At 38.6% G+C, this 25,603-nt stretch overlaps 1 protein-coding gene across 1 annotated transcript; it reads right to left on the reverse strand.

Annotated features, from left to right (window-relative positions):
- Positions 1-8,852: 8,852 nt before the first annotated feature.
- LOC128068755 (olfactory receptor 8B12-like) lies at positions 8,853-9,794 on the reverse strand. Its single transcript, XM_052661958.1, has one exon. It carries the CDS (start codon positions 9,792-9,794, stop codon positions 8,853-8,855), a length of 942 nt encoding a protein of 313 aa, XP_052517918.1.
- Between the last annotated feature and the right edge of the window lie 15,809 nt (positions 9,795-25,603).

Genomic DNA, 25,603 nt, shown 5'->3' on the forward strand with positions numbered 1-25,603 from the left:
CTTACTTCACTCTGTATAATCGGCTCCAGCTTCATCCACCTCATTAGAACGGATTCAAATGTATTCTTTTTAATGGCTGAGTAATACTCCATTGTGTATATGTACCACAGCTTTCTTATCCATTCATACACTCTCCGACATAAATCAGATATATCTTTTGCAAATATTTTCATGTAAACTACAGCCTGTCTTTTCATTCTCTTGACAATGTCCTTCTACAGAGTAGAAATTTTTAATTTTATTGAAGTCCAGCTTCTCAATTCCTTGTTTTATAAATCATTCTTTTTGTCTTGTACCTAAAAGGTCATTGCCACACCCAAGGTCATCTAGATTTTTCCAGTTACCTTCTAGGAATTTTACAGTTTTGTATTTTACATTTAAGCTTGAGATATTTTAAGTTAGTTTTTGTGAGCAATGTGAACTCTTGTGTGATTCATTTTCTTACATGTTGTATGGAACCATTCTTTAATAACATTATCTTGGCTCCATTGTTTGTTTGTTTGTTTTCTTTACAAAGGTCAGTTGTCAATGACCAATTGTCTATATTTATGTGAGTCTATTTCTAGGATCTCTATTCCATTGATCTCTTTGTCTAGCCTGCCTACAGTACATGATTACTATCACTTTAGATCAATAGTAAGTCATGATATTGAGTAGTATCAGTCCTCCAACTTTTAATTCAGTTCTACTTCTTCAGTGTGCATTGGCAATTCTGAGTCTTTTGCCTCTCTGTATAAACTTTGGAATCAGTTTGTCATTATCCACAAAATAACCTGCTGGGACTTTGACTGGAATTGTGTAGAATCTATAGATCAAGTTCAGAAGTGAAATTGTGACAATATCAAGTCTTCAGGTTCACACACATGGAGTAACTCCATTAATTTTGTTATTCTTTCAGTTATTTCATCAGCATTTTGTAGTTTTCCTCATAAAGAGTTTGTATATACCTTGTTAGATTTATTTAAAGTATCATTTTATGGGCTGCTAATGTAAATGGGATTGTGTTTGTAACTTTAAATTCCACATGGTCTTTGCTGATACAGGAAAGCAATTGACTTCTGTATGTTAACTTACATCCTTCCACCTTGTTATAATCACTTGTGGTTTCAGGAGTTTTCTTGTTGATTCTTTTAGATTTTCTGCATGACATCTATGCCATCTATGAAGAAAAACAGTTTTATGTCTCTCTTCTTGATCTGTATACATTTTATTTCCTTTTCTTGTCTTACTGACTACCTAGGGCCAACACTATATTGAAAAGCAGTCATGAGAGAGTGACATCCTTGCCTTGCTCCTAATCTTAGTGGGGAAGTTTCAAGTTTTTCATCATTAAGTATGATGTTAACTTTAGGTTTTGTGTAGGTATTCTTTTTCAAGTAGAGAAAGTTCCTCTTTACTGTTAGTTTACAGAGAGTTTTTATCATGCATGAGTTTTGGACTTTGTCAAATGCCTTTTCTGCAACCATTGGTGTGATCATGTGATTTTTCCTCCTTAAACCATTTATCAGTTGAATTACATCAACTGATTTTTAAATGTTGAAACAATCTTGCACAACTGGAAAAAATACCACTTAGTCATACTGTATATTTTTTTCATATATTGTTGGATTCTACTTGCTGATATTTTGTTGAAGATTTTTGCATCTGTGTTTATGAGAGAGATTAGTCTATAGTTTTTGTTAGTTTTTCTCATATACTGTCTTTGTCTACTTTTAGATGTAAGGTAATGTTGACTTCAAAGAATGTTCTTAAAAGTAATTACTCTGCTTATATCATCCAAGAGAAATTTTAGAGAATGCATATCATTTCTTTTTAAAATATTTGATAGAATTCACCACTGAACATATGTAAGCCTGGAAAGGATGGCTAGAGTGGGCTGGTGCTAAGGTGCTTAGTTGCTCAGTTATGTCCAACACTCTATGACCTCATGGACTGCAGCCTGCCAGGCTCCTCTGTCCATGAGATTCTCTAGGCAAGAATACTGGAGTGAGTAGCCATTTCCTTCTCTAGGGGATCTTCCCAACCCAGGGATCGAACTCACGTCTCCTGCATTGCAGGAAGATTCTTTACCATCTGAGCCACCAGGAAAGCCATCAGAGTTGGCTGGAGTAGAGTATTTCCTTTTCTCTACATGGAAGGTTAAACCCAGCTGGAGCTTTCCCCTGTAGCCTGCCAGGCCTGCGAGGAAAAGTCTTGTAATCGTTAATGCTCCAGTTCAAAAGATCACACATAGATATTTGCTTGGAGCATGACTCTTCAGCTTCAAGGGTCTATTCAGGCCTCCTCTATGAGTCCATTCTTCCAGCAGCAGACACAACTATACTGTTGATGTGTTCACTCCAAGGGGAGATCAGGCAGAAACTGTATGCAGGGGATGAGGATGAGAACTGGGCACATGGACTGGAGGTGTTTATGCTGTGTATGTGTTGGCCCCTCACATTTTAAGAAGAGTGGAAATAAGGAGCAGTGAGAGTAAGCCGTGGCCCATGGGCAGGTGCCTAAGAACAGGGTGGCTCTCCATGAGCAACTGCCTTTGGCTTGGAACTTCAAAGCATCTTAGGATTCAAATCAGGCCTTCCAAGGTTGTTAAAGTAGTTTGTCCAGGTAGGAAATGAGAACATAATTTATTTAACACCATATTAGGTTTATTTTTTATTTACTTTTAATTGTGGTTAAAAAAACACACACATAACATAAAATTTACTACCTTAACTATTTTAAGTGCATAGTTCGGTTCATCAGTGTTAGCTATGTGTACACTGTTGTGAAAAAGATCTCTGGAAATTTTTCATCTTGTGAGTCTGAATCTCTATTCGCATTACACAATGACTCTCCTTTTCTTCCTCCCTGAAGCCCCTGGTAACCACCATTCTACTTCTCTTCTTAAGAATTTGACTATTTCAAATAGCTTATATAAGTGGAATCATACAATATTTGTCTTTTTGTGACTGGCTTACTTCACTTAGCATAATATTCTCAGGTTCATCCATTGTAGCATTATGGCAGGATTTCCTTACTTTTTAAGGAGGAATATATATTTCATTGTATGTATGTATCAAATTTTCTTTATTCATTCATCATTGATGGACATATGGGTTGCTCCTACCTCTTGGCTATTGTGCATACTGCTGCATGAACACTGGCATGCAAATCCTACTTTCAATTTTCTTAGATATATTGCAGAAGTACGATACTGGATCCTATAGTAGTTCTATTTTTATTCTTTTAGGAAACTTCATATTGTTTTCCATAGTGATTGCTCCATTTTACAGACTCACCAGTAGCACACAAGTGTTCCAATTTTTCTATATCTTCACTTATACTTGCTGTTTTCTGGATTTTTTTCTAATAGTAGCCATTATAGTAAGTTTGAGATTATACCTCATTGTGACTTACTTTTGACTTACATTGTCTGGTGTTTAGTAATATTGAACATTTTTTCAGTTGCTTGTTGACTATTTATATGTCATCTTTGGAGAAAGGTCTATTTAAATCTATCTTAGTTCATTGCAGTTGCTATAGCAAAATACAATAGCTTGGAAGCAACCTAAACCTCCAGCAAAAGAGGAATACATAAAGAAGATGTGGTATATATACACAATGGAGTATTATTCGGCCATAAAAAGGAATGAAATTGGGTCATTTGTGAAGACATAGATGGACCTATGAACTGTAACAGAGTAAATAAAGTAAGTCAGAAAGAGAAAAACAAATATCATACATTAATGCACACATGGAATCTAGAAAAACGGTACAGGTGATCATACTTGCAAAGCAGAAGTGAAGACACAGATGTAGAGAATGATGTATAGATAATAAGGAGGAAGGTGGCGATGAGAGGAATTGAGAGATTGGAAATGACACATATACACTGTTGATACTCTGTAAATACATAACTAAGGAGAACTGATTGTGTAATACAGGTAACTCAGTGCTCTGAGGTGACCTAGATGGGAAGAAAATCCAAAAAGGAGAAGGATATATGTATATGTAGCTGATTCACTTTGCTGTACTGTAGAAACTAACATAACATTGGAAAGCAAGTATACTACAATAAAAATTAATTATAAAACTAAATAAAATAGATAGCCAACAAGAAACTACTATATAGCACAGGGAATCTCCTCAATACTCTGTAATAGTCTAAACAGATACAGAATTTGAAAAAGAATAGATAGATGTGTACATGTTACTGAGTCACTTTGCTCTACACCTGAAATTAATGCAAAACTGTTAGTCATCTCTACTCCAATATAAAATTAAAATTGAAAAATAAACTGATTTTCTATTAATACAAAAAGTAAAATAAAATAAAAATTTTTGTGTGATAATTACACAACTGTGATTCTATTAAAAGTCACTAAATTGGAAAAAAAAAATCTACTCCACTTGTGTTTGTTGTGAGAATCAGTTAGAAACAGTAGCAATTACCTAAGAGAAGCTCTTCTCAAAGCAGAAGCATGAGAGGTAAGTCCAACCTTGCAAACGCATCCCTTGCACACACATCCCTTGCACCTGCTTACATCGCATCTGTTAATGTCTGATTGACCAAAATGGCTCATGTGTCCTAGCTGATCATCAGTGAGGCACAGAAATATATGCTACCTAAAGATGCTTACTCGTTGGAAGGAAAGTTATAACCAACCTAGATAGCATATTCAAAAGCAGAGACATTACTTTGCCAACAAAGGTCCATCTAGTCAAGGCTATTGTTTTTCCAGTGGTCATGTATGGATGTGAGAGTTGAACTCTGAAGAAAGTTGAGCGCCGAAGAATTGATGCTTTTGAACTGTGGTGTTGGAGAAGGCTGTTGAGAGTCCGTTGAACTGCAAGGAGATCCAACCAGTCCATTCTTTTTTTTGGGGGGGGGGGGTTGCAAAGAGTCAGACACAACTGGTATTTATTTATATGTGTTGATTTATTTTTAGAAATCCAAACAAGCACGAAATATTGGTTTTTTTTTTACCCCAAGCATACTTGAATTATTAATTAACCTCCACATTCAAAATTAATGACAAATAGAAATTTACAATATCCAAATATATATATAAGGTAACTTTGGCTTTGGACGAAAAGAAAAGTTTTTTTATGCTTAAGTAACTTAAATCATTCCATTAAAACAATTAAAATGCCATCATTTGCGTCATTTGCTCCTTCTCTTTGTTGACAAGTCTGGGTGAATTTTGTTTTATTCAAAGTGCACAGTCAGGGGTTCTGAGTGCAGTGAAGTGTTTTTTCAGGCATTCTCACAACTTTGTACTTTGATCCTTTCCTTCTGTTCTCTTGGCCAAATCCTTTTCTTCCTTTCATATTTCACAATATTTGTTTCATATATGAGTCCTTTGAAGTCAGAGGCAAAACAAGATTAAAACAACTTATTTTTATTTTTTTTATTTTTTTTAATTTTAAAATCTTTAATTCTTACATGCTTTCCCAAACATGAACCCCCCTCCCACCTCCCTCCCCATAACATCTCTCTGGGTCATCCCCATGCACCAGCCCCAAGCATGCTGTATCCTGCGTCAGACATAGACTAGCGATTCAATTCTTACATGATAGTATACATGTTAGAATGCCATTCTCCCAAATCATCCCACCCTCTCCCTCTCCCTCTGAGTCCAAAAGTCCGTTATATACATCTGTGTCTTTTTTGCTGTCTTGCATACAGGGTCGTCATTGCCATCTTTCTAAATTCCATATATATGTGTTAGTATACTGTATTGGTGTTTTTCTTTCTGGCTTACTTCACTCTGGATAATCGGCTCCAGTTTCATCCATCTCATCAGAACTGATTCAAATGAATTCTTTTTAATGGCTGAGTAATACTCCATTGTGTATATGTACCACAGCTTTCTTATCCATTCATCTGCTGATGGACATCTAGGTTATTTCCATGTCCTGGCTATTATAAACAGTGCTGCGATGAACATTGGGGTACATGTGTCTCTTTCAATTCTGGTTTCCTCGGTGTGTATGCCCAGCAGTGGGATTGCTGGGTCATAAGGTAGTTCTATTTGCAATTTTTTAAGGAATCTCCACACTGTTCTCCAAAGTGGCTGTACTAGTTTGCATTCCCACCAACAGTGTAGGAGGGTTCCCTTTTCTCCACACCCTCTCCAGCATTGGTGGTTCAGTGGTAGAATTCTCGCCTCCCAACCAGTCCATTCTGAAGGAGATCAGTCCTGGGTGTTCTTTGGAAGGACTGATGCTGAAGCTGAAACTCCAATACTTTGGCCACCTCATGAGAAGAGTGACTCATTGGAAAAGACCCTGATGCTGGGAGGGATTGGGAGCAGGAGGAGAAGGGGATGATAGAGGATGAGATGGCTGGATGGCATCACCGCCTCGATGGACATGAGTTTGGGTGAAGTATGGGAGTTGGTGATGGACAGGGAGGCCTGGCGTGCTGTAATTCATGGGTTGCAAAGTGTTGGACATGACTGCGTGACTGAACTGAACTGAACTGAACTGAAAATGAAACCATGGCAAGGTGTAGATCCATAATACTACTAACTGAGTGACAGAATTCTGACCAATAATGCAAACTTCCACACTGAAGCATAGTCATCCCTCAGCATCTGCAGAGGATTGGTCACAGGACCCACCTTGGATAATGAAATATGCAGGTGCTCGGGTCCCATAATCAGTGTTTCAACACTCTCGGTTTTATAACTTCACCTTTGATGTGTGTCAAATAAATGGCAAAGCCCGTCACTCATCCAAAGTTTCCTTTTTCCCAAAAGAGAATCTTTCCAAAGAAAAACTCACAAGACAGAGATTGACTCCTCAGCTCTTAGCATGCTAACACTTTTCCAAAAAACCTTCCTTTATCACTAATATGTCATGGAGATCAAAGTGTTCTGATGTATTCTAGACACCTTTACTCAATGTTGTAGATATATAAACCAGTAGAGAGGAACGCTCTGATTCCCACACATGCCTGAATGAAAAGATCAGTGTAATCTATAGTGCCTTAAAATTCTATGGAAATGGCCTCTTCTAATAATCTTCTGCTTTTAGTACTTCCTTGATAACTAACTAGATCCCCAAATTATTTACTTCTTCATTAGAACTTACACTTAGTTGAGTATCTTGAGCCACAGTTTTCCATCATAGCTAAAACGCCCAAAATAATCCTTGGGAAAAACTTATGAAATCTGACTCTACTAGTCTTGAAATAATGTCTGAAACTTTCCACTCAGCATCTTTCTAACCGTTAAACCTACAGTTGTTCATAATCATTAGGACAGTTCTTGCAGCTGCCATGCATAACCAGGAATTACCATACTTCACATAGTATCTCAGACTTACATACTTGCCACCCCCACACCACAATTTTAACTAGCTCTACTGTCATTGGTCAAAATGCAATATTCAAAAATGACTTATTGTGAAGTAAATTAAATTACTATAAGCAGAATCAGGCTTTAATATGCTGATCAGTTCAGTTCAATTCAGTTCAGTCGCTCAGGCATGTCCGACTCTTTGCAACCCCATGAATCACAGCATGCCAGGCCTCCCTGTCAGTCACCAACTCCTGGAGTTCACCCAAACTCATATCCATCGAGTCAGTGATGCCATCCAGCCATCTCATCCTCTGTCGTCCCCTTCTCCTCCTGCCCCCAATCCCTCCCAGCATCAGGGTCTTTTCCAATGAGTCAACTCTTTGCATGATGTAGCCGAAGTATTGGAGTTTCAGCTTCAGCATCAGTCCTTCCAATGAACATCCAGGACTGATCTCCTTCAGAATGGACTGGTTGGATCTCCTTGCAGTCCAAGGGACTCTCAAGAGTCTTTTCCAACACCACAGTTCAAAAGCATCAATTCTGCGGCACTCAGCTTTCTTCACAGTCCAACTCTCACATCCATACATGACCACTGGAAAAACCACAGCCTTGACTAGACGGACCTTTGTTGGCAAAGTAATGTCTCTGCTTTTGAATATGCTATCTAGGTTGGTCATAACTTTCTTTCCAAGGAGTAAGTGTCTTTTAATTTCATGGCTGCAATCACCATCTGCAGTGATTTTGGAGCCCAAAAAAATAGATTGACACTGTTTCCACTGTTTCCCCAACTATTTCCCATGAAGCGATGGGACCAGATGCCATGATCTCCGTTTTCTGAATGTTGAGCTTTAAGCCAACTTTTTCACTCTCCTCTCACTTTCATCAAGAGGCTTTTTACTTCCTCTCCACTTTCTGCCATAAGGGTGGTGTCATCTGCATATCTGAGGTGATTAATATTTCTCCTGGCAATCTTGATTCCAGCTTGTGCTTCTTCCAGCCCAGTGTTTCTCATGATGTACTCTGAATATAAGTTAAATAAGCAGGGTGACAGTATACAGCCTTGACGTTCTCCTTTTCCTATTTGGAACCAGTCTGTTGTTATCATACTTTAAAATGAAATCTGCAAAGGCAGCAACAAAATGAAGCAAGAAAGCATAGCATAAAGGAAAACAAAGTAAATTGGTATTCAAGGAACTTGATTCCAGTCCCAACTGTGGCACCAGTTAGCTGTGTGGGCCTGGAAAACATATATAATACTTCTAAGTCTCCAACATCTGTTATTGAGGAGATTAGGTTAAATTATATATAAATTATAGATTTAATGGGTTACATATAGTTTAACCCATTCAAAATTAAATTATCAATGATTGCAGAAAATTTGCTTGGAAAATAGTCTTGGAACTCTAAAGGTGGGTCAAGGGACATGACAAATAGGTCTGTTCTAAACATAGATCTAAACATAAAGACTTAAAGCTCTCCTTCTATATAAAAGGGAAAAAAACCTGGAATTTGCATTTTTCATTGAAAACACTGAGAAACAAAGCGTTGTATCTTTTTCTTCAAATATTACTCCTTTCTCAAGAAATTAATTTTCCTCAAGGTTTTCCTCAGGGCAGCTTTGACATCCTTGTTCCTCAAACTATATATCAGTGGATTTAACATGGGCGCCACAATGGTATAGAACAGGGAGGACACTTTCCCTTGGTCAAGGGGCAAAACAGAAGGTGGTTTGAGATACACAAAAGCCCCAGAACCAAAGAAAAGGAAAACCACAATTATGTGGGAGCTGCATGTACTGAAAGCTTTGGACCTGCCCTCAGTGGAGTGAATGCGGAGAATGCTGGAGAGGATTACAGCATAAGAGATGGAGATGGTGACAATGGGCATTCCAATGTCAATAGCCACAAATATGAAGACCACCAGCTCATGCATATAAGAGCTATTACAGGAGAGCTCAAGGAGAGGTGGGATGTCACACATGAAATGATTGATGAGGTTGTCAGCACAGAAGATCAGACTTGCTATGCTTCCTGTGTGGGCCATGGCCCCTGAAAACCCCATCACATACACACCCAACAAAAGCAGTAAACAGACCTTAGGAGACATCGTGACTGTGTACACCAGTGGCTTACAGATGGCAACATAGCGGTCATATGCCATTGCTGACAGGACAAAGGACTCAGAGATGACAAAGAAGCAGAAGAAAAACAGTTGAGTCAAACACCCGGCATGCAAGATGGTGTTCTTCCTTGAGACGAAACTCATCAGCATTTTGGGGGTGATGGTAGTGGAGTAACAGAAGTCTATTAAGGAGAGGTTGAAGAGGAAGAAGTACATGGGGGTGTGCAGGCACGAGTTCAACCCAATCAGCGTTATCAAGCCCAGGTTCCCCACTATGGTGACCACATAGAAACCTAGAAACAGGAGGAAGAGGGGGATCTGCAGTCCTGGCTGGTCTGTTAAGCCTGCGAGGATTAATTCTGTCACCGAAGTGTTGTCAGCTCCCATTCTCCCCTGGAGATAAACTGGTCCATGGGGAAAAGAAAAGAGAACCACTTAAAAACAAGACCACCAACCTCCCAGTCCCCTCCCAGTCCCCAGAGATATTTGAGCTTTAGTGTGGAAGGAGGGTTTCTTCTGTTTGCTATGGATCTATCTTCATAACCCTAGTGTCTTTAACTTCCAGAGAACAATAAAGAGGCTAGATTAGGCCTCCAGAGTGAGAACTGGCACTACTTGAGAAAGCAAAAAGCAGAAAACTCATTCACAAGTAAGATAGATATCTTTTAGATCTCTAAGTCAGTCCGTTTTCTGAGTCCCCTCTCTCCTACCTTTGTTTCAGTTGCTGATGCTTGGGGACTTTCCCTGGAAAGAATCCTGACCGGCGGAAGACACTCTGACTTCTCAGAGCTCCCACCTCTGGGCCACTGCTATCACATCAAAAAAGTGAGGTGACATTTTTTCCAAAATCTCCTAACTCTAGTGGCCTTAGGTTTAATAATAATGTTTTAAGCTAGCACTTATTAAGTGGTTACTTATGTGTACTAAGAGCTATGTGACTATATCTTTATCCCCATTTTGTAGATGAGACAACTGAGTTAAGTAACTCATCCAAGTCCCAAAACTGCTGAGTAGCAGCCAGAAGGTGAACTTGGGCAGTCTGACTCTCACAGTTTGCACTGGTAACCACCATGTTACATGACTGACCAGAGCCAGGCACACACTCACCTTCCTTTAGTGTAGAGCTGTAATGCTATACTTCGGTGTCTCTTGTCCACAATGGTCCTGGGAAGAAAATGACCACATCAGTAGAAGAGGACAGCTTTGAGTTCAGAATTCTCTCCTCCCAGTCTGCTCCGGAGAACCATAACTTCTCATTTATCTTGTATCTCTCTGCCTCGAAGAGCTTGATTTCCAATTACTAACTTCCCAAAACACCCTCCAGCTACAAGGAAGAATACGGTGCCCTTTCCTGTCTCGTGGATAACAGGAGAATAGGCAGTTTTATTAGGATTGTAGATCTCAGTGACTTGATTATTCAGAAACTCCCTCAAGACCATTTTCTGAGAGATTACTTTCCCAGGGGAAGAAATGTTTGCTTATACCCTTGATATTTTTTAATTTGGCTTCTACAGACAGTTTCTTTCAACAAACACTGATCTGGTACAATTAAGAGAAAAATCATTGTGATAAAAATGACTGTCATCACCATTTCTTGAATATCCAATACTGTGCATAACACAAATCCTTTACACTGAGTTCTGGCTGCCAAGATCAAAAACACCATACACATATATTATTTATTTCTCACAATAATGATATTCATTTTAAAGGTAAGTTACTCAGAGAGACATTGTGTTTCAGAGCCCACATGCCTGGGTCTATCTAACTCCAGGTACTTATTTCATAATCACTAGCCCAAACTTCCTTCTGGTGAGAGCTGCTGAAATCCATAAAGCAATGTCCCTGCCTTCACAAATCTGGCAATCTGTTGGAAAGTAACAAATATGCAATGACTTTAATAAAAACAAGAAGTGTATCAAGGAATAGTAACACCAAGGGCTATTTATACTCATAAAATTTAGAGTGGGACACTCAATAATGTATTCATATTCCAATTTATTCCAGGAAGAACTGTACTGTATCTAGTTTTAACAAGGAAATTTTTGTGATTCCCTGCCCTTATCCTCTCAAGGGGTGTAAATTTAGTGGTAACAAAGAATCTCTATCAGGTAACTGCTTTCAACTTCTGCCAGGAGCAGCCTTTCTCTGAATTAAAACTCCCTTTGGCTGTCCCTGCCTTCCATCCACTTTTTTTTTAATATAATTATTTTTTTCTGTTTATTTATTTTGCTTTACAATATTGTATTGGTTTGCCATACATTGACTTGAATCTGCCATGGGTGTACATGTGTTCCCCATCCTGAACACCCCCCCCCTCCCACCTCCCTACTCATCCCATCCCTCTGGGTCATCCCAGTGCACCACCCACTATTCATTGAGTGCTCCTCTCTATTGACTTTCTAGCTTCTCAGGCTCACAGACTGAATCCTGGTGGATAAGATTCCCCAGGGCAGTGATACATCCAAATTTGTTCTTCCTCTTTGGTTTGCTTCTGTCTTTATCTTCTCCCCAGCACAAACTTCTGCCTTGTCAAAAATTGTTTATCCTTTGTCTTGATCTTTCAATCTTTTCTTACTTTCTTTAATATCAAGCCTACATACTCAGAATTTTGACCTGAAAAGACTCAGGAAATTACCAAATCCAGTGTTTCACAAACATGGCTAAGCACTAAAATTTCCTAGAGTGTTTATTAAAAAGAAATTCTGAGACAAGTGAGGAGAAATTAAGAGATATAAATTTCCAGTTGCAAAATAAATGAGTCATGAGTATAAAATGTACAGTCTGGGGAATATAGATGATAACTATAGAATATAGACAATAACTATAGTATCTTTGTATGGTGACATATTGTAGCTCGACTTACTATAGTGATCACTTTGAAACATACAGAAATATCAAATCACTATGTGGTGTAACAGGAGCTAACATAGCGTTGTAGGTCAGTTACTCTTCCAAAATCAACAAACTCATAGAAAAAGAGATCAGATTTATGGTCCCCAGAGGCAGGGGCTGGGACAAGGAGTGGGGGTAGAGTTGGATGAAGACAGTCAAAAGGTACAAAGTTCCAATTATAAGATGAATAAGTATTAGGAATATAATGTACAGTATGATAAAATTAACACAGCTGAATGTTATATATGAAAGTTGAAAGTAAATTCTGGGTGCTCATCACAAAAAAAATTTTTCCTATTTCTTTAATGTCATATCTCTATGAGATGATAATCATCTATCTATAAGTGATGATAATTTATCACTAAACTTATAATAATAATCTTTTCATAATGTAAGTCAAATATGTATTCTGTACACCTTAAATATATACAATGCTGTATGTTAGTTATAGCTCAATAAAACTAAAAGAAGGAAAAAGGAAAAATTCTGGGCTCCACCCACATCCTCTGAATCAGCATGTCTGTGGGTATAAATGGCAGCCATATTTTTAAACCTTCTCTAGCGGTTCCAATGCCAGAAACTTGCATATCCACAGAACTGATACTTATCTACATCTTAGAGACACAGAGAAGACCCAAGGGAATAAAGTCAGTTGCCCAGTGTCACAGATCTAGTTCACATCTCCAGGTTTCCAGCCTCTCCTGGTCCATGTTGCCATACGACCTTCAGCTTGGCAGGCACACAGAGAACAAGCTATAGTAATCAGACTTCTGATTTCAAGTATAACAGAACAGCTATTATCACACTTACCCTGTGACCATAAGCAACTATCAGACTGGAAATAATATAAAGCAACTATCTGCAAGCATTGGGAAGCAGACAGCACAGAGATGAAATTCTTGAGAGAAGGCAAGAATGTAAGGTGACTAACACATTCATCCTAACTTTCTCCCTAATGACAATTTCCAAACAGAGCATAGTGAAGTGGAACCCAAACAAATGACAACAGTCTCTACAAGTAGAATAAATAAAGATCAATGCTCGAGGATGCTAAGACAGCTGAAATTTGTGGGGCAAAGTATAGAGAGGAAGAAGCCAAAGATAAAGACCTTCAGGCATTTGGATACCAGGAATTAGGATGAGGTCTGAAACTGATACCTTCGAAGTAAGAGCTAGTCTTCAGACTAAGGGCAAAACTGAACTGGATCCATCTTAGCAAAGCCTGAATTCAGATCTCAACAGGATCAAGGTGATCTAGTAAATTATCTGCATCCAAAGACAAACTCCTACATTCTGTAAAGAAGAATAACATAATCTACAGTCTCTACAGTATATTCATGATGTCCATCATTATAAAATGAAAAATTACTATAAATACAAAGAAGCAGGAAATTATGACCCATTATCAAGAAATAAAAATAAGGCTGCTATATGATTCCAGAAATCCTACTCCTGGGCATATATCCAAAGAAAACCATAATTTGAAAAGATACATGCACCCTAATGTTCATTGCAGCACTATTTACAATAGCCAGAACATAGAAACAACCTAAACGTCCATCAACAGAGGAATGGATAAAGAAGATTTGGTATATACAAACAATGGAATATTATTCAGCCATGAAAAGAATGAAATAATGACATTTGCAACAACATGGATGGACTTAGAGATTGTCATACTGAGGAAAATACATCAGACAGAGAATTATAAGTATCATATGATGCTTTCTATGCATGGAACCCTCAGTTCAGTTCAGTTCAGTCGCTCAGTCGTGTCCGACTCTTTGCAACCCTTAAAAAATGGTAAAATGAACTTATTTACAAAGCAGAAATAAAGTCACAGATGTAGAAAACAAGCTTCTGGTTACTGGGGGGAAGCAGGATGGGGGGAAATAAACTGGGAGATTGGGATTGACATATATACACACTACTACATATAAAAGAGATAACTAATAAGGACCTGCTATATAGCATGGGGAACAATACTCAACACTTTGTAATGACCTATATGGGAAAAGAATCTTAAAAAGAGTGCTATACATATACATTGTATTTCCTTTGCTGTACACCTGAATCTAACACGACATTGTAAATCAACTATGCTCCAATAAAAATTTTTAAAGAAACGGGAAAATATGACTCACAATCAAGAAGAAAAAATATTCAGTAAAATCAGATCCACATGTGACCTGAATGTTGCTATTAGCAAAGACTTTAAAGTAGCTTCTCTAATTATTTAGTTTTTAAATTTAGTTGAAAGAAATACAAAATTGACTAACAGATGGCAAATTCCAACAGATCTATTAAAACAGTAAAAATAAAGGAGATTTTCCCAAAAAATTCAAAACTGAAAAATACAGTATTAGAAATTAAAAATTCATTAGGTTGACTTAATAGCAGGCTCAGCACAGCCAAAGAAAGTTTTGCTAAAAGCAAAACAGAAAAATGGAAATTATCATACTAAAATGCAGATAGAAAAACAATAAAGACCACAGCAACCACAGACTTCAAAACAATGCCAACATATGTGTAATCAGAGTTTCAAAAGGTTGGTTAGGTGAGAACTGGAGTAAACAGAATATTTTTAAAGATTATAGATGAAAGTTTTCCCGATTTGATGAAATAATGAACCCACAGAATTTAAAAAAAAAAAAAAAGCCCAGAATTGGTGTTAGATTATCTTATTTACAAAGCAGAAACAGAGATACAGACATAGAAATATGTCTGAATGTATGGATACCAAAGGGAGTGGTGGGATGAATTGGGATTTGGGATATATACATTATTGACACTATGTCTAAAATAGATAACTAATGATAACCTAACTGTGTAGCACAGGGAACTCTATTCTGTGCTCTGTGGAGACCTAAATGGGAAGGAACTACAAAAAAGAAGGGATATATAATATAACACAGAGCTGGTTTACTTTGCTGTACAGTACGAACTAAAACAATGTTGTAAAACAACTGTACCTCAATAAAATTTTTTAAAATGGTAAAATGTATACTATATGTTTTTAGCACAACAAAAACTGAAGCAGTTTCTGTTCTTTCCTAGAAAAAAACAGCCCAGGAAACCATAAGCAATATGAATATAAAATATACCACACCTAAGCTTATCATACTTATACTAATGAAAACCAAAGAAAAAAGAAAAAGTCTAAAAGCAATCATGATAGAAGGGACACTGTTTTTAAAGGAGCAAAAAATATAACTGACCTGTTACTTAAAAACAGAAGTCAAAGAACATTGAAATTACATCTTTAAAACTGAAAGAGAAAAATGTTTCATATTCTATTTGTGGTAGCATATTCTTCCAAAATAAAAAAGAGAGAAAAAATTCAAACAAATTAAAGGTGAAAGAAATTGTCCCCAGTAAAGTCTACACTACCAAAAAAAAAAAAAAATGAGGGGCAGGAGGGATCAGTTCAGTTCGGTCACTCAGTAGTGTCTGACTTTGCAACCCCATGGACTGCAGCATGCCAGGCCTCCCTATCCATCACCAACTCCCAGAGTTTACTCAAACTCATGTCCATTGAGTCAGTGATGCCATCCAACCATTTCATCCTCTGTTACCGCCTTCTCGTCTCCCTTCAATCATTGCCAGCATCAGGGTTTTTTCCAATGAGTTACTTCTTCACATCAGGTGGCCAAAGTATTGGAGTTTCAGCTTCAGCATCAGTCCTTCCAATGAACATTCAGGACTGATTTCCTTTAGGATGGACTGGTTGGATCTCCTTGCAGTCCAAGGGACTCTCAAGAGTCTTCTCCAACACCACAGTTCAAAGACATCAATTCTTTGGCACTCAGCTTTCTTTACAGTCCAACTCTCACATCCGTACATGACTACTGGAAAAACCATAGCCTTGACTAGATCGACCTTTGCTGGCAAAGTAATGTCTCTGCTTTTGAATATGCTATCTAGGTTGGTCATAACTTTTCTTCCAAAGAGTAAGCATCTTTTTATTTCATGGCTACAGACAACATCTGCAGTGATTTTGGAGCCCAGAAAAATAGTCTGCCACTGTATCCACTGTTTCTCCATCTATTTGCCATGAAGTGATGGGACCAGATGCCATGATCTTTGTTTTCTGAATGTTGAGCTTTAAGCCAACTTTTCCACTCTCCTCTTTCACTTTCATCAAGAGGCTCTTTAGTTCTTCCTCACTTTCTGCCATAAGCGTGGTGTCATCTGAATATCTGAGGTGATTGATATTTCTCCTGGCAATCTTGATTCCAGCTTGTGCTTCCTCCAGCCCAGCATTTCTCATGATGTACTCTGCATATAAGTTAAATAAGTAGGGTGACAATATACAGCCTTTTCTTACTTGGAACCAGTCTGTTGTTCCATGTCCAGTTCTAGCAATTGCTTCCTGACCTGCATACAGATTTCTCAAGAGGCAGGTCAAGTGGTCTGGCATTCCCATCTCTTCAAGAATTTTCCACAGTTTATTGTGATCCACATAGTCAAAGGTTTTGGCATAGTCAATAAAGCAGAAATAGATGTTTTCCTGGGACTCTCTTGCTTTTTCGATGATTCAACGGATGTTGTCAATTTGATCTCTGGTTCCTCTTCCTTTTCTAAAACCAGCTTGACCATCTGGAAGTTCACGGTTCACATATTGTTGAAGCCTGGCTTGGAGAATTTTAGGCATTACTTTACTAGCATGTGAGATGAGTGCAATTGTGCAGTAGTTTGAACATTCTTTGGCAGTGCCTTTCTTCGGGATTGAAATGAAAACTGACCTTTTCCAGTCTTCTGGCCACTGCTGACTTTTCCAAATTTGCTGGCATATTGAGTGCAGCACTTTCACAGCATCATTTTTTAGGATTTGAAACAGCTCAATTACTTTGAAAGAAAAAGTTAATTTAAAAATCTCATTATAGTCATTTTCATAGGTGACATATTGCTGAATGCATCTTTGAGAAGTGCATATTCTTATAAACATATTTCCCTTATGTAGGAGATTTCTGGAGATTACGAGTGAAATGACATAAAAAAACAAGACACACATACAAGAGACAGACACACTCTGGCCAGAGGGAAAATAACTGTGCAAGCAAGCAAGCTCGCGGTTTATTTTTATGTAGCCCCCCCTGGGCAGAATTCCAGACTGTATGACCAAACTTGTTCAGTACAGCGCATGTGCATAAATGTTGTTGTACAGCAAAAGGGAGTGAAATTCCAGCTTATGGCAGAGTCTGTCCAGAGCCCTTATCACAAGAAGGGAATGTTCCCTTATTAGCAAGGGACCGTTAATCTCAAGGCTGTGTCCGTCTCCTTGGCAGAACATCCTGTTTGCAAGCAGCACATCTCCACTTTCCCTATTGTGGCTGCATTAACCCTTCATCTCCCCCTTTTTTATTCTATTTAAGCCCTCGAGACATTTGTATTGATGTTCTGTAGAGCAAGGCGTAAAGCTGTAGACGGCCAGCCTCCAGCCTCGCCAGCCCCTCTCGCGGCTGTGCCTGTCTTAGATTGCCCTCCTCTGAGGGTCTTACCCGTCATTGGCTATCCAGCCACCTTTTGGGGGCTAGGCGGAATCTCTCTAGATGATGGGCATCTAGAACTCTTTTTATTTATATGTCTCAGTTAATTTCTTGAAAGGCTCATGTTAAATGGTACAGGTGTTATACAAAACTGAGAAGAATTCCAATCACATTTCAACACACTTCATGTAGATAAAACAGCTAATTGATCTCCAAGCCAGGAAACGGTGTGTTGAAGATTGAGCACATTGGTAGCAAGTTGTGCATCCAAATCTCACTGTTGTTGCCATAACAAATGAGAGTCTTTATGCCAGTCCCGAACAAAATCAGCTGTTTGAATACCTTGGTATAATGCAAGGCTTGCCATCACCGCTGTTGCAGTTACTGACGCAATTGCTGGAATCGAAGCAATGACCACACCAAACATACGTCGAGATCGATGCAGCAAAGTCTGTAGAGTGGTTACTAGATGAGAGACAGCAAAAGAATCTGACCATGGCCTAGTCAGATTTATAGGCAGCCATACTTCTGTCCAAGCTTTAACAATTACTAACAAAAAATTGGAGTTACAGGCTCGTTTTTCAAATTCTTTCCACCAAGACTGATTTACACATTACAATAATCACATGACATAGACCACACAGTATCATTCCAGGTCCAATTCCCATATAACAATGCAAAAGGATATTTTACACATGCCATTGCAGAATAAGATTTATTAACGTGTAAATTAACATGAAATGGACCCGAAGAGTCACCACTATCCAAAGTAGAGTTTCCTGACCAGATAGTGAGATTACCAGAAACTGCCCATAGTTTCCAAATATCCGCTTGAATGTGCGGATATCCCTGCAATTGTAATTGAGGAGGGACAAGTGCAAATTGCTGCCATTTAATTGTTTCATTACCATTGCCCATCAAAGTGCTATTTGCACGATGCCACTTAAGAGATTTATTTGACCATTTTTATAAGAACTGTCCATAATCTGGACTCCAATCTACAATGATAGACCCAGAATAATTCATGACTTTATTTTTTTTTTTAATCCATGACTTTAAAGGGTCGATGACCTCGGCAACGTTCCCATTCCAAAGATTCTAGAGAAGGAGCAAAAAAGTTAACTCTTTTGAACAAAAGGATCAGCCATTGTTGATTTTGATCAATCTCGCTGGGGTCCAAAACTTGTAATTATTAACAGAAATGAAAGCATACCCTCATCCCAGATATATTAATGATGCTGGGATCCAATCTTTCTCTTTATCTTTATACCAAATAGGCATATTCAAGATCTTCTTGTCTTCTTTTTTTCCTTGAAAATGCAACTCTGCTGCTGATAGATTTCCTTTGCTCCAAATATTCAAAAAATTTAGGGTAAGTAAGGTTTTATTCAAAATGTCTTTAGGTTTCATAAATCTCTCCTGTTCCCCCTTTTTTACTTTTTCAAGATATTCATGCAAGGTACGATTAGCTCTTTCAATGATAGCTTGCCCTTGACTATTAAAGGGAATACCAAAAGTATGAGTTATATGATATTGGGATAAAAAGTGAGCTAATTTCGTGGATTGGTAGGCAGATGCATTATCAGTTTTCAATTCAATTGGTAATCCCATAACTGCAAAACGAGATAACAAATTAATAACAGCATCAGCCTTTTCAGAATGTAATGCAGTGGCCCATTGAAAATGTGTACACGTATCTATAGTATGATGCACATATTTTTGTTGTCCGAAAGAAGAAATGTAAATTACATCCATTTGTTATATCTGATTTGTTTGTTGTCCTCTCATGTTGACACCTGGTGGGGTAAACGGTAAAGCAAAGGGGGCACATATGGAACAAGAACGAACAATATTTTGAGCTTGTTTTCGCGTAATGGCATGAGATTTTTGTAACCTTCTGGAGTTGGTATGCTGTAAGAGATGTTCTTGTTTTGCTGCTTCTATAGGATAAAGTAAGGCATCAATTGTAGCATTTCCGAATGATAAGGGTCCAGGAAGGGCAGAATGTGCATGAATGTGAGTAAAGAAAATTAATTCTGAACGTTGCAAGAGCAGTTGTTGTACTTGGTAAAACAATTTATCAATAGCTGTTTTAAGGGTCAGTGGAAGGGAGACATGCAGAAGCTGTAGGCAAGAGAGAACAGCATATCGAGAATCTGAAATAATGTTAATAGGAATTTGGGGAAAATCTTGTAAAACTAAATAGATAGCCCACAACTCAGCGGGCTGTACAGAAGAAAATGAGTGGGAGAGAACCTTAGAACTTTCCGGGGTCCAATATCCAGCAGTATTTTTATTTGCATCTGTAAAAATAGTGGGTCCCTTAACTGGAACATCTGAAATTGGGGGTTGAGATATCTTAGAGTTAGTCTGGAGAAAATCAATCAATTTAGAAGACGGATAATGATTAGAAAACGAACCAGGAAATGAGGCAAGAGAAATTTGCCAGTTTTCATTAAATTGTAAACATCGAGATATTTGAGCAGTTGTTAATTGAGTAACAATCTGGTATGGTTCATATCCTGATAATTGTACAATACGATGGCGACCTTTCTGTATGAGGAAGGCTAATTTATCCATATATGTAGTCAATTTTTTGGAAAAGCTGTTAGGTAAGAAAACCTATTCTATTAATCCTTTTTCTTGAGCAATTACACCAGATGGGGAATAAGGGGTATGAAATATTATAAATGAAATAGGTTTAGACGCATGTAAGTAAGTCAAAAAACCGTCATTTAGTCGTTGCTCAACAAATTGAAGTTCCTGTAAAGCCAATGGGGTTAAAGTTCGGGGGCTATCCAGAGCTGTATCTCCCTCTAAAGTAGAAAACAAATGTTGTAATTGATAAGTAGGAATCCCAAGTACCAGGCGTAGCCAATTGATATCTCCCAATAACCTTTGAAAATCATTTAAAGTTTTGAGGTGGTCTCTTCTAATTTGCAACTTTTGTGGCCTTATTCTATGTTGTTCCAATATCGTTCCTAAATACGAAATAGGAAAGTCTTTTTGAATTTTTTCTGGGGCTATTTGCAAATTGTATAGTTTTAAAGCCTCCTGTACTTTTAGAAAGAATTCATCACGTTCAGCAATACTAGGACCTGCTAATCGGAGATCATCCATATACTGATATAGAATATAATTGGGGTATTCTTGACAGAGGGATTGTAAAGAGCAAGCTATGAATTCTTGACATAAAGTAGGACTATTTGTCATTCCCTGTGGTAAGACTGTCCATTGATAACGCTTAACAGGCTGAGCATGATTAAGAATAGGAATTGTAAAAGCAAATTTATCTCTATCTTGTAATTGTAGGGGAATGGCAAAAAAACAGTCCTTAAGATCTAGCACCATTAAGGACCAATTCTGAGGAATAAGAGCTGGAGAGGGGAGTCCCAGTTGTAATGCTCCCATAGGTTGAATACATTTATTAACTTCTCGTAAATCAGTTAACATTCTCCATTTTCCAGATTTCTTTTTTATAACAAAAACAGAATTCCAGGTAGAAGTAGAGGGCTCTATATGACCAAGTTGGAGTTGTTCTTGTACTAATTGTTCTAACGCCTCGAGGTTCATTTGTGGTAATGGCCACTGCTCAACCCATTTTGGAGTATTAGTTAACCATTTTAATGGGAGTGCTCGAGGAATTTGAGCAGTGGCTACTAGTTTTCCGGGGGAATGGTTACAAAAGCCCCCAAAGGAGAGAGAAGATCTCTTCCCCAAATATTAATAGATATGTTTACAATATAAAAGGTAACAAACATTGATCTTCCGTTATAGAATTGGCATTGTAAGGGATGGGTACTCTTCCAGACATCTGCAATAGAGCCCAGTCCCCGTCAACATTAGAGGGCTTTTTTCTTTTTTCCAATCTTGGGGCCATTGTTGAGAAGAAATAACTGAAACATCTGCCCCTGTGTCTAATAGTCCCTCAGAGTTTTTTCCTTGTATAATCAAGGAGAGAACAGGGCAAGAATCTTTGATAAGCATTTCCCAAAATATATGTCGCCCAGTACTTCCTCCTGTTCGTTCATTAGGAAGAGCCAAACAGGGATGATAAGGTAGGACAAGCATTTGAGCAATACGTTCCCCAGCTAATAATGAAAGCGTGGTAGAAGTAGAAACCATAATCAAAATTTCCCCAATATAGTCAGGGTCTATTACCCCAGGAATTATGGTTAGACCTCTCAAAGCCGCACTGCTATGGCCTAATATTAAGCCAAAGGTGCCTTTAGGCAGTGGTCCGAATACATTTGTTTTTAATTTGTAAATGCCTCCTCCTGGTGACAAAAGAACATTCTCAGCTAGTGGCAAATCAGCAGCAGCACTCCCTGAAGTAGCAGACCGCAAGTCTGAAATCATCATTTGAGGTCCTTTTAATGAGGCATTGACTGGTAACTGTTGCTGGGAGGGAACAGGGTTGGGGTATGTGGGACGACAGAAGGACAGGGAGGAAAAGTCCCCAGTATTGTTCCTGGGCCCCAAGGACTCAGGCCCGCAAGATAGTTTCCCGGTATCGGGTTGCCCATTTTCTCTGTTTTAGATCTGCACTCATTAGCCCAATGAAGCCCCTTCCCACATCGACGGCAAGGTCCAGGAGGAGTCTTATTCCTCCTAGCAAAAGATCTGTCTTTAGGAATTGCACCTTGATCAGCTTTTAATTTCTGACATTCTCTTCTCATATGACCAGGTTTTCCACAATGGAAGCAGTTACCTCCCTTTTGTGGTTTCATAGCTTTGACTAAGGCTGCAGCAAAGACACTAGCCTGATGATCTGTTCCTCCTACTCCCGAGCAGGCTCTGATATATTCAGCTATAGATGCACCCTGTCCTTTTAATGGTCCCAGTATACGTTTGCATTCAGTATTTGCATTTTCAAATGCTAAAGTTTGTAATAATATCCCTGCAATTTCATCCCTCCCTACAGCTCGTTCCACAGCTACTCTCAATCTTGCTAGAAAATCAGTATATGGCTCATTGGAGCCTTGTATTGTCTTAACAAAGGAGGGTTGGGCATGGCCAGTAGGCACCACACGATGCCATGCTTGTAAAAAGACCTGGCGGACTTGTTGTAAGTCCTGATCAGAGTACTGAGCCTGTTCTCTTAAAGCCTGATAACGGCCCTCTCCCATTAATTTATCATCGAGAGGACCAGGGGGATTCTGTCCTTCATTAATCCGAGCCTGCTTTCTAGCTTCTTCTTCCCACCAGCTACGAAGTTGCAACCATTGAGAGCCCTCCAAGACAGCTTGGGCAATAGATTCCCAATCTAATGGAATGATTAATTTGCCTTTTCCCAATGATTCCAGCATAGCCAAAACAAAGGGAGATTGAGGACCGTATTGCGCTACTGCAGTTTTAGATCTTTTAAAAATTTATATTCCAAAGGAGTGTATTGAGTATTTATCACGTTGTCATCTTGCTATCTCTGGATGGGAAATAATTGTGGAGGATCGATAAAACCACTAGGGGGAGCAGGCAAGTCATCATCATGAAGCATACACAAAGGAAAGGAGAACCGACAATGTTCCCACATCCGGTGGACCAACCGCAGTGGGGAAAAGAGAAGCATAAGGAGGAGCAGAAGGTGCAGATTTCCTCTCCTCCCTACGGGATCTCCACCATTCCTGAATTAGATGGGTCATTTCTTTAATCTCTTTACCCCCCTCTGATGAAACCAAAGAAGCCTCTGAATCTGATTCTGAACTATCAGATGTTTCACCATTTCCAGAAGGAGGCTTACTTGTATCCTTACCTTCAGGCAATGCAGAAACCCCACCACCGTTTCGCACATCCTCATAAATTGCCTGTTCCTTCATTGAAGCATTAGATTTAGTCTCATTATCAGTAGATAGCAAGGTCAAAGCCTGTGTTATAGCATTACATAAAGTCCATAACTTCAAAGGGATCACATTACCCTTCTGATGTTGCTTTCTCAATTCTTTTTGAATTATTTTCCATTCCTTCAAGTTTAACTGTAGCTTAGTTTGATATTGAAACCAATGACAATATTGCTCCACCAAGCGAAAGAGCTCACTCAATCGACGAGTCGAGGCCTTAACGCCTATGGAGTGGAGAAGTCCTTTGACTAACTCCATGTATTGTGTCCGTAATGATGATGATGAATTCCCCATGATTTTGTACGTGAATTCCCCTAGTAATTCTCCATGATTTTCTGAAAGTTCCCCTGCTAGGCTGAGGAATTCCCCATGATTTTCTCTAAAGTTCCCCTGCTATGGTTTTAAAATCCCCCCGGGGTTACTCACCCTTTCGGTTTCACTCGAGCCCCACGTTGGGCACCAGATGTAGGAGATTTCTGGAGATTACGAGTGAAATGACATAAAACAACAAGACACACATACAAGAGACAGACACACTCTGGCCAGAGGGAAAATAATAACTGCACAAGCAAGCAAGCTCGTTGTTTATTTTTATATAGCCCCCCTGGGCAGAATTCCAGACTGTATGACCAAACTTGTTCAGTACAGCTCATGTGCATAAATGTTATCGTATAGCAAAAGGGAGTGAAATTCCGGCTTACTGCAGAGTCTGTCCAGAGCCCTTATCACAAGAAGGGAATGTTCCCTTATTAGCAAGGGACCATTAATCTCAAGGCTGTGTCCGTCTCCTTGGCAGAACATCCTGTTTGCAAGCAGCACATCTCAACTTTCCCTATTATGGCTGCATTAACCCTTCACCCTTATAAATGAGAATATATGGGGAAAGAGTTCTCATTAATTTAGCACAAAAGTAATAGCAGTGTGCATTGTTGAAATTTGTTGTTTGACATTGGAATGCATTCTTATTAATATGGTCTACATTCTTGTGCCCTTCAACCTCCTACCATTCTACACTGTCAGGCTACAGATGCTAAAGCAGGGTGACAAATTTAGCATTCCTTATCAATTAACATTTCTTTACTGAAATTATAGTTTTTAACACAAATATTCCCATATGTTTTTTAAATGTTTTAAAATAAACATTTCAAGTCTAGTTGATTATACCTTAATGGTGAATAACTAATAGTGAGTAATTTTCCTAATGATAGTGACTGATGATGAAGGCAATGACTGAGACGGTTGTGGCTGTGGTGGTAGTGGTGGTGGTGATGATGATGATGGAGTTCTTGGTGGTAAATTATTGAAATAGAAGCACTAAGCACTGTTTCTCAAGCAGCAAGTTGACTTCCCCAATAAAAGGAAAATTAACACATCGTTGGGGGGGGGGGTGAAACATGGTTCCCAGCACAGCTGTAAACCAAGACCCTAATTGCTCTTTACTGAGAACTCCAGTCTCTGAAGTGACTACATCCCAGGAGAAGTTCCACCTATATATATAAACAGACTTCCCCCAAGTTTCCCAGCCCCAGGGACCTATTCTTCATGATAGTGCTGGCCCCTTTGAATAAATTTAGGACTAGATATAAATCTATATGGTCCTCTCCTTTCCTAATATTTATTTCCTGACTAGTGAAACCAAGTCATTCACTAATATTTCCAGGAAATTATCTTTTATTTTTCCTTAGCACAGGTAGTTAATAATGATTTAAAGGAACTATATCAGAAAAATATTTCTTTCATAAACTCCTATCTCTAATGAGGCTATTTTCAACCATATGTTTACCTTCATCTCTAAGTAATTCTTCCTTGTGTGCCGTGTTCTTATGGGCAGCAATCCTGAGCCTCTGTGGTCTGCTAGAACTGGAGGTAATAATTGTGGTGACTGATATTAAATATGGGGTCATATTTTCCTATTTTACATTATTAGATGATATGGGAATCAATAACTAAGTCAGTGCTGTCTAGGATTTTCCCA

The sequence above is a fragment of the Budorcas taxicolor genome, chromosome 25 (genome assembly GCF_023091745.1).
Source record: "Budorcas taxicolor isolate Tak-1 chromosome 25, Takin1.1, whole genome shotgun sequence".
In the NCBI taxonomy this organism is placed as follows: domain Eukaryota; kingdom Metazoa; phylum Chordata; class Mammalia; order Artiodactyla; family Bovidae; genus Budorcas; species Budorcas taxicolor.